At 38.2% G+C, this 10,969-nt stretch overlaps 1 protein-coding gene across 1 annotated transcript; it reads left to right on the plus strand.

Moving 5' to 3' along the window:
* Nucleotides 1-7,647: 7,647 nt before the first annotated feature.
* On the plus strand, nucleotides 7,648-9,537 carry LOC145780281 (SCAN domain-containing protein 3-like). Its single transcript, XM_082591983.1, has one exon. It carries the CDS (start codon nucleotides 7,648-7,650, stop codon nucleotides 9,535-9,537), a length of 1,890 nt encoding a protein of 629 aa, XP_082448109.1.
* The last annotated feature ends 1,432 nt before the right edge of the window (nucleotides 9,538-10,969 follow it).

Below are 10,969 nucleotides of genomic sequence, written 5' to 3' on the forward strand. Positions count from 1 at the left end.
GTAGCTTCGTAAGTTTAGCTTGCATTTCAGTCTTTAAATTTTTAATATCATTAAAAAAATGAAACTTTTCAAGCAAAAAAAAAATTAGCTCACTCTTTCAAAATTATAGCTTTGTCCTTCGTTTCCAAATAAACCGTTTGGAAACATCTTTTTATTTCACCTTTACATAAAAAAGTAAAAAACACACGACGCAATATGAATGTTGAGGTCAGGAAGCATCAAAGAACCGTTTAGGTTTTCAAGCCAATTTGATTTCTGATATAATGATTAAAATAACAATAAAAATAAATAATGAGAGCAGCTGACTCGATGACCAAGCCTACGCCTGCAGGTCTCTTCGCTGCTTTCAGATGACTGTTGCATGTCTTATCTGTGGTAGGGAAAGATGGGGACACTTCGAACAGATTTTTCTATTTTAGTTGCCACATAAATAGTATAGAAATTAGAGATCAACTTTTATGTCCATTAGGCTATATTTTAAATTTATTACCGGTAGGCTACGTAAAAAAGGGTAGCAAAATTACTATAATTAATATAGGCCTCCTATAGTTGTGGTCAGGGATATCTATAACTACGGGATTGGAAACTCTTTTCTCTGCTATACAGGTCAACATAGGCCTATTACTATGACTACAGAAGAATTATTAAAACAAAACACTGTTTGTATCTACTAAAGAATGTATAAAATTTAATTTCGCAATAACAATATAAAATGTACACTCACATCAAAATTTATTTGATGTATTATATATATAAAAGTTTAAAACCACAAATCCAAAAAATAAATGAATGCAAAGAATCCAAAAATTTCCTGTTGCTCTTTAGCATTTTGCGTATTGCAAACCGGATCAGAAGTAAAATAGAAGTGTTCAACAATCAGTGAAATGTGTTGTCGTAGACTTTTAGGATAAACTTATTCACACACCAACCCAGTACGAAATCAATAAGTTTAAGATGTCATAAGAACTAAAACTAATAGGCTACTCGGTTTTGACATTATTTATTTGACATTATTTTATGGCAGGTGCATTGATTGTTACAGTTTTCCTTGTCTGTTGACTACTTACTATTTTTAAGGTCAACTTATGTAAACCTTTATCACAGCGACGCAAAGAACAATGACCCTACTGGTGTATAAAAGTGTTTTCAGTTACACAGAGTTTTCAATCTCGTAGTTATAGATATCCCTGGTTGTGGTAAAAACATGTATTTAAAGAAACACACGAGTATGTCATGTGTCCGAAGTCACCCCAGTAGTGGGGTGACATCGGACAAGTCTTTTTTTGACTCAAAAGAATTGCGTTTTTTCAATTGAAACAATTAGAAAAAATATTACGAAAAAAATACAAAATAATTGAATAAAACTATTTAGGTTAAATCTATAGCTCCTTTCTTAGAAGCCATCATTTGTAAGAAACCTATAGGCTAGCCTACATTCTATTTGTGATTTTGTGAAGAGTTCAAATCAATGCGACGTCTCATGAAACTGTAGGCCTACAAGCCTACAACCTACTTTTGGAACTGCTTCCTTTCATTGTTTCAGATGGAGGCAAAATGGTTTCTTGTTTTCGTTGAAGAGATCTATTTGTTGAACATGAGTTTAGTAGGTTGTCTATATTTTGGGTTCTTCATTTTTTGATTAGATCTAGTCATATCCATTAACGTACAAAATTAGCCTATCTGAGGAGACTTCGGACAAGATATCCGAAGTCTCCCCACTGCCATGTTTGGGTTAAATGGTCTCTAGCCTGTTCACTAATCATCAGCTTACGTTTTTGATCAAATCTTTTTCAGAAAATTATCTTCAGTTAAGCCTAGGCCTACCACTGCAATAACATACCAAATTTTAGCTCAATCTCTCTGCTCTGCACTACACCTTATTTGAGAGCTGACGTTTTGTGCAGAAAAAATTTTGACTTTGACAAAAGTGTAAATGTTGATTATTTTTCTGTGTTTGTTTATTGAGCAAACCCAGCTATGTGGCTGTTGAACATAAGGTCACATACATGATCCCGAAGCGCATTATGACGTCAACAGAAAAGGGTGCTTGTTTGAAGTCTCCTGCCGTCCGAAGTGTCCCCATCTTCCCCTACTGCATGTTGTCCCAATGGGTACAACATAAAACATTACTGATTTGTTACTGTGAAATCGAACGAACATATGTTTGGGAGTTCATTGTTTGTTGCATAAACTAAACTTATCAAATAGGCTAGCCTACAGATCTGTATAGGCTCTAGCCAGGGTTGGAAGTCGCTAGTTAATTTTTTTTTATCTTTTTCATCTCTTTTCTAGGTTTGGTGGCTGTGCACACGCCCGGATTTAGGGGGGGCAGAGGGGGCATGTGCCCCGGGCCCCCCTACGTGGAAAAAATGTAACTTTGTGTTATTTTTTTCCTTTCAGCCTTTAAAGACTCTGCAAATTGGTGTGTAGTGCTGAAGTAATGCTATTGTAGACGTGGAGGTGGTTTTTCGCGCCGTAGGCGCGAAAAATTTTTTACAGGGGGGCCCCCCGATCTAAAAGTGCCCCGGGCCCCCCATCAGCTAAATCCGGCCCTGGCTGTGCAAATTAAAAACAGTGACATCCAAACACTGTTTTTGCATATTTTAAACCTTTTGGTTTTGCCATCTTTCCCTTTTGTTGATGCCAAATTCGGTGTGTTTACTTTGCTGTTCTCTACATGTTCGCGCCAGCAATAAAAAATAAATTGAATTGAATAGTCAAAAAGCAATGACTATTTCACTATTCGATAGTGCCCAAAACAGCAATGACTTTCCGCTATCGATACTTAAAAAAAGCAATGAATAGCAATTACTAAAAATATTGTATTTGCGTAATGACTCTCACTGGCATGGTTTTTTTGAACTGTGTTGCCGCAAAATCTTCCTTAACCCTTTAAACTTCGAAAACCGGAAGGGGACTAGGTCGGATAATAATCCGAAAACTAAATCTCGTAAATTCGTTTTGACGACGAAGTAGGCTAAGTGAACAACTAAAAATGATTCAGAAGTTCTTCTAAACATCAATTAGTGAAAAACGAATAATGATTTCGTTGCTTGCATAAAAAAGCAGTGAATAACGCGCATTCAATATTTATTTTTAAAAGGAATGGGTAGGCCTATAAGCAGTGGCGTACGCAGGATTTTCTCAAGGGGGGGGGGGGCATTGAGAGTAGCGTAGCCAGGAATATTGAGAGGGGGGTTTTGACGGCCGGCGGCGAAGCCCGACGACGTTTCCGCTTAAGACGACACCCAGCGGTGAGGGGTCTGGGGAGCCTCCCCCAGAAAATTTAAAAAAACTACTTTAAATTTGGTGCATTTTGAGAGCATTTTCAACAAAAATGTGGGTATGAATATTCCTGTAAAATGGTGCTGTCCGGTGGCATAGCAAAAGGATAAGATCATGTTTTCTTCGGCATTTTTCGGAAATGAAGCTAAGTCTCTATGTTTTCTTGTTAATTCCTGGCTGAGATGTTTGAATGTTTGGTATTGGCAAAACTCGCTCTTTTAATGCAGTTTTGTTTAAAATTAGGCAAGTTTTTTTTAGACTGAAGCCATCATTTCCGAGCAAAAAGAGACTGAAAGCATCTTTCTCAATATCGTGACGTCACACGCGTGCCAAAGTGGGGTTGTAACCCCCAAGGCCTAACCCCCCTCCCCTTGGCTATGCCACTGGCCATTGATATCCCAGACGTCTTCATGATATCCCAGTATGGTTTTAGTTTAGACTTTATCCATTTCTCTCTCACTAATCACTATAATAGGCTTACAGAACACTATGCTACATTGGCATACCTGGGGTGGGGTAGGTGGATTGGGCCATGTATTTCGTATTGGCCTAGTCTATAAAACAACATTGTTACAGTAATTGCTTTGACAAAACATATTAAATGCCTTAATCTACGTCGTTAACTACTAAAACATTTTTAAGGGGGGGGGGGGGCATGCCCCCCCCTGCGTACGCCACTGCCTATAAGCATTTGATATTCAGAAAGCAACGATAAACGCTATCGAATAGTGACAACTAGTCGTTACTTCCAACCCTGGCTCTAGCCTAGGCCTACGCAGAGATTCTCAACCGGGGTCCGCGAAAGCTTCCGAGTTTGCAGCATGACTGATCAATTACATAATTTAATAACTGGTAGCCTACTTTTTAGTAACTTATATTACAGTGATTCTTTAATCAGGTCCGGTCCTAGGGTATCGCGAGCCCTGTGCGGAATATGCTTTGCGGGCCCCCATGACAATGGTCCAAATTGTTGTACTAAAATCGGTTTACTTTTACTTGGTTGCATAAATATGAATAAACATTTTTATCAATTTTTTCCAAGTTTTCGACTAATGGAAAAGTTTAGGGGTACCGTTGCATTCCCTGCACCCTTTAGCTCCTACGCCTATGTTTAAAGGATAGACTACCGGTAGGCCTACTTGCTGCGAATCTAATTAATTAAACTTATGTTCTACTGGAAATTACAAAAATTATTGTATTTTCTGAGTAAATTTCGGGCCCTGTGCCATCGCACACCCCAAAGACCGGCGCTGCTCTAACTGTAGCCTACGTGGCAACGCACTATAGTGCGTCGTTTGAAAGACATCGCACAAAGGCTTGGTTTCCTAACTAAAAAAGTTATATAAATGAGTTAGCCTAAATCTTTTAAGGCTATGCTGGCTATTTTCAACTTAATTCTTCTGAGACAGCGGATTGCTGATCAATGCTTAACTTAGAAATGCAAACGTTAGCCAGAAGTCTATCCGTAGACCTACTCAAAGTTTTGCCATAATTGTGATTACAGCGAAATATTTAGGCTACTGTAATACAAATTAAAAGTAGGAGAACTTTTTTGTAGCCTAACGGTCGGAAAAAATCTATTAATTTATGATACAATTTCTAGAAAAACATTAAATCAGAATATAGATTAGGCTACTGATTTTTGATCCTGTGTGCCAATAGCTCATAACATAACTTCGTTAATGTCATCAATCGTCATAAGTGCGTCGCGAGTTCAGCAAATTCTTCTATACGTCTGTCGCTGAGAAAGTTATGAAACTTTTGATTCCCTTAAGAGACGCGATACCAAAATTTCAGATTAACATAATTCACTCCGGGTGGTAAACGGATAGACCCTCGGCTCCAAAGGCTTACACGACGACCAAAAATTTCATCCTTGGAGTCATGACTGGTGTTGATATCACTCTGGGAGATATCAACGTAGCTTGATGTTTCCCGCAACAGTCGAAATAATTTCTGCCTTAATATTTCCATTCACGCATTTCTTCAGGATCATTTGTGGAGACGTAATGAAGAAACTAGTCACGACGTAGCCTATTCAAGGAAGAATGCCAGAATAACCTACATTAGATGTCACAAAATTGTTTCTTTGAAGACTTTTGATCTGTAGCCTAAATGCTTCGCAGATCACTGATCTCGGTCAACTTTTTAGCACAAAAACCTTTGTTCGCCCCGCTAGCTTAGTGGTTACACCCAACTCAAGATCACGCGGCGCTTGTTCGGCTCTCGGGTGCGCGCGTGAGCAACGCACGTTAAGGACTGCTCTCCATTGAGCAGCACCAAGTGAATGGAATAGGCTAATTCCCAGGAACAACACTTACCAATCGGAAAACTTCACTCTGCCAATCTCGGTAACCGGCCCTGTGTCAAAAGCCTTTACAAGTATGCGAAACTACCAGGAATAACCAATCAAGGCTTTGGCAGTCCGAGGATAAAGATTCAAAACTATCCAAATGAGCTTCATCACACGTAACTTAGATAGGCTACGGTACTCTTCAAAGAAGATAGAAGTACCGTAAGTTAGTAAAGCTATTTTCTGTTTTCCCTTTAACTAAAAAAAAATTTTGATCTTGGGATCAATTTTAATTTTCTTTTAAACTTGATAACTTAGAAACTTCTTGCCGTATCAGCCTGAAATTTAGACATTGACTTTTGGTTACCCTTATGATTAGTAAATATAGTTGATATAGCAATCATCGTTGGTATAAACAATAAATGTATCCTGCTCGTAGATTGATTTGTGAGGAAAATAAGCCACTCTCATTTCGTTTTGGCTTCCCAAGCTCATACGTCAAACATAGAGAATAGTTTATTGCAAAAAAGTTCGCATGAAAGCGTTTTTTAAGCTCTCATAAAACATTAAGCTATAAATAACAGTTCTCCAGCATAAAAAAGTGCAGTTACGAACCAACACCAAAATTTCAATTCAAAAGCGACATTAAACAAAAACACTATTTCCATCTTTCGAATTAACAAACGAGCAAAAAATTGAAATAAATCACAACAATGCGGATATTTCACCGTCACAATAACTTGTTATTTAAGACAATGTTGCCTAAGCTGCTGCAACTGTCTCTAGTGTGTTTTAAATTAGATATACATAAAAGCTAGAACATTCTATATTTGAGACATTTGCATCAAATCAGTTCGATAGGCTATTATCCAACACGAAGCATCCATGTGGTTAATAACTGATTACCAACCGCATCACAACGTCCAGACAAAAGGTTTCAATTTTCTAAACAAAGATTTTATGTAGAACTGCAATTGTCTTCATATTGTTTCCAACCAAAAACTTTGTTTGGAAATATTAAAACAAGTTCAGTTGGTAAATATCTAAAAGAACACAATTAAATATCTTTTTAGACCTCTTTGTCATAGCCTCGTGCTGGACCAACGACTTGTGGCTTCAAACAATGCGCAAATAATGCTTTGAAACCACTGCCCGTTATTTTTGAATTTTTTTTTATTTAACATTTGAAAAAAAAAATGCTGTGGATTTCACCGTAGGCCTAATACTCTCACTAAAACCGTGATTGGCAATAAAAAACATAATCCTTACTTAAAAATTGGGGGGGGGGAATAAATTTAAAACTATGCACCAGCCAGGTCAACATGCATTGGGGAGCCCATGGCATTGTGGAAAAGTGGCGTAGCCAAGGAGGGGGGTTGGGGGTTTCAACCCCCCTTTTGGCACGCGTGTGACGTCACGATATTGAGAATTATGCTTTTAGTGTTTTGTGCTTTCTAATTTTCTAATCAACACTAAATTAGTAGGCTACGGTATAGGCTCTATAATGTGACAATTGAATTTACGGATGTTAATACATTGTTTGCAAGAAAAGGTTTATGATGCAATTTCACACTGTACAAGGATGCAAGGCTTGCACATTAACTGTTCTGTTAACTGCTGAGATCGCTTGTTCGATCTAGATCAGTGCTCTTCAACAGGGGTTCCGTGAGTTTTAAGGGTTCCGCAAGGGTTCCTCGTTTTATTTAGGGAAATTGATTTCTTGCTTCAGCATTTTGATGCGTCATTCCGATTTTTTACATCACTGCACCGCATTCACACTTCAAGTAGGCCAGTTTGTTAAACGAGGGGTTGACTGCAGTCACCAACCGAATAAAACATTGCTATAATTGTTGCGTCACTGGTTGTTCATTGTTATTCTATTAACAATAACGTTATTGTTGCATCACAGTCATAGGATGTAGCCGGTGTACAGATCACAGAAGTACAAGCAGACTGAGTAGAGACTTGAGCTGCTGTTGATCCTTTGTGAGAATAAAGTAAAAACAGTTTTTAACCAAATTTTTATTGTTTAGTCAAGCCAGATGAAACAAAATAGCATATTTTCTTATATGAAGCCAAAGAATAGCAACAGCGAAGGTGTGGGCGGAAATGAGCCTTGTAGTTCAGTTGTAACAGAGACACCTCCGCCGAAGCGGACCAAATGTAATTCAATTGTCAAGGTTAGAAAATGGGACGACGCATATTTGAGATACGGGTTCTTTTTGCCGGATGACCAACTTTTGAATGTAGCTCCTCAGCCCGAATGTTTGATTTGCTGTAACAGACTTTCTAATTCAGCCATGGTCCCGGCTAAATTACAAAGACACTTACAAACAAATCATTCTGCGTACGCGACAAAGACTATCTCATTTTTTAAACATATGAAAAGAAGCGTGCACAAGCAAAAAGAGTCATTCTTAGGAGCAGTGAAAACCAATCCAGATATCTTGTTGACTTCATATCGACTGTCACATCATATTCTTAAAACAAAGAAACCATTTACTTTAGCCGAGGAAGTTATTAAACCAGCGTTGCAAATAGTAGCAGAGGAGCTCCTTGACAAGGAAACTGAACGCAAGTTACAAAGCATACCCCTGTCTGATACCACTGTAAGCAGAAGGGGATTTCATATGGCTGAAGATTTGTTGGAACAACTTTTATATAAAATCAAAAATGTTCCATGTTATGGGCTGCAACTGGATGAATCAACTGATATTGGGAGTAGAGCACAACTGCTTGTGTATATAAGAATTCCTGATATTGATTCATACAGCATTGTTGACGAATATTTGTGTTGCCTAGACTTGGATGTGAGCACAACTGCTGAACAAGTATTTAGTAAGCTCAACGAATTCTTGAAAGAAAAAGAAATACCATGGGAAAAGTGTTGTTCTCTAACTACAGACGGGGCAGCTGTGATGACTGGACGCTTTTCAGGAGTTGGTGTTCGTGTCAAGGCAGTTGCTACTAACTGTGTATTAAAACATTGTATTATTCATCGTGAAGCTCTGGCTGTAAAACCGCTTAGTTCTGACAAGCAGAGAAAAACGGAACTAGAAATGGTTTTGGATATAATTGTGAAAACAGTGAATTACATAAAATGTGGTGGTAAAGGCAAATCTACAAGAGTTTTTCAAAAAGTATGTGAAGAAATGGAGTCAGATAATGTCACTCTTTTGCTGCATACAGAGGTGCGTTGGCTATCTCGTGGCAAACTTTTGGCTCGGGTGTTCAAATTAAGACAGGAAATATCAGTTTTTCTTGCAGAAAAAAATCATGAATATGCTACCAATTTTCTTGATCATGAATGGGTTTGCAAACTGGCATATCTGGCTTCAATATTCGATATGTTGTCCACACTCAACACCAGCCTTCAAGGGAAAAGATCAGATATATTTTCCCAAGTTGGCCAAATTGATGGCTTTAAAAGAAAAATTGACTGCTGGGCCAATAAAGTTTCAAAAAATGCTTATTCTCTTTTTCGGTTTTTGAATGAATTTCTAAGTGAGGACTCCGAAGTTGAAGATACAGCTGAAATAAAGGAATTAGTGTTGGAGCATTTGAAGCTATTGAGGAAAAATTTCAACCGCTACTTTCCTGAAGAAGAATCTGAGATTTTCCGTTTGCGAAAGTGGGTGGTTATTCCTTTCGTTTTCCCTTGCCAACAACATGAAGAACTCCTGGATATCTGCAATGATATTCATTTGGAGGAAATCTTTGAAAAAAACGGAAAGGAATATTTTTGGATTTTTCTGTACAAAGAAGGGACAGAAATTTCAAAGGAAGCATTGAAACTATTGTGTCAATTTCCAAATACCTATTTGTGTGAAACAGCATTTTCTGCTTTAACAACAATCAAGAACAAAAACAGAAGTTGCTTGAAGAGTGTCGATATGTGTATGAGAATTGCATTAAGCAACGTTGAACCACGATTTAAGAAGATTATAAAAGATAAGTAACAACAACAGAGTCATTAAGTGTCTGACTTTATAACTATTGTAATAACTGTCAATGTTTTGAAATGTCTAATTATTTTTTGAAGTGTAACAGTGTAATAACGAAATATTTAATTTTCTGACCAAGCAATTCGTAATTTGTAAATTTTTTTTAGTGGGGTTCTGTGACAAACGCGAAAGTACATGAGGGGTTCCGTGTTGACAAAAAGGTTGAAGAGCACTGATCTAGATCAGTGGTTCTCAAGTTAACTGTTAACCCAACTGTTAACTGTTCTGTTAACTGCTGAGATCGCTTGTTTGATCTAGATCAGTGGTTCCCAAAGTGAGCGCCAGCGCACCCCTGGGGGCTTTTGCGACCATGAAGGGGGCGCTGGCTATAAAGTGGGAGATTGGGGGGCGCTGAGAGTAAATCGGGGCAGACAAGAAGAAGATTGCAAAGCATTTTTCATCATGTTTCGCTTCAAAGAAATACAAAAGACGATGACTATGAGAGCTCTGTGGCAGATATTGTGGCAATTATGTTGGCAACGTCGCTTCGCAGTGCCTGACAAGTTTGTTGCGGTCGTAACGCATAACTTACTTTGAAGTACTGCGATTACGCAAATCCGATCTTACGATCCGAGAGTATTTTGATGAAGCAAGTTTTGAGTTTACCTGCTGTTTCAGAAATGCGAATTGCATTCTTTTAACTTTGTGACGTCATGATTAGGTTTTCTTTAATTCACTGGAAAAGTAAGGATGGAAAACAGCAGCCAGAGCAGTATAGCCTACGGCAGGGAGACTTAAGATAGTTCCTATCCAAACTGGAACCCGATATCAAGAGGCTGATGACATTGCACCAACATCATCCGTCTCATAAGAGTTGGACTTTAAGTTGTGATGAATGGAAAATAACTTTGGTTTTACTTTTTTTGTCGAAGGGGGTTTTTGATACTCTGTTCGTTGTCCAGGGGGGTGCTACTTAAAAAAAGTTTGGGAAACACTGATCTAGATTAACGTTTCATCGTTTCGCTTTGTTGCTCTTGCGCATGTCTGCCTTTGTGTGCGCCGTGCACACGAATTTTTCATACGCTTCGTAGCGGCTTTACGCGAACGGTGAACGTAAATACGAGATGTTAATTGATGATAATTTACTTTTGCAACAACAATTGGTTGTAAAATAGCATCAGTAAAATGTTTTTTGGCAAATTTTAGACATTTTTCCCAGTTCCACGAGACAGAAAAAAACGGGCAGAAGCTCTCGGTCATGGACGTCTTAATAGTAGGATCTGGACAGGAAACAGTGCGATAAGTGCAATTACTGCCGACCAAACAGAGGCCAGTCAAATCTTATTGCGTGAAAGCGAGTTTTCATTTTGACAAAAGATTAAGACAACAAAACACCAGACAAAGCGAAATCACGTGCAAATGTGTGTGGTTTTTGAGACATGGTTGG

The sequence above is a fragment of the Aplidium turbinatum genome, chromosome 11, assembly GCF_918807975.1.
Source record: "Aplidium turbinatum chromosome 11, kaAplTurb1.1, whole genome shotgun sequence".
Lineage (NCBI taxonomy): Eukaryota > Metazoa > Chordata > Ascidiacea > Aplousobranchia > Polyclinidae > Aplidium > Aplidium turbinatum.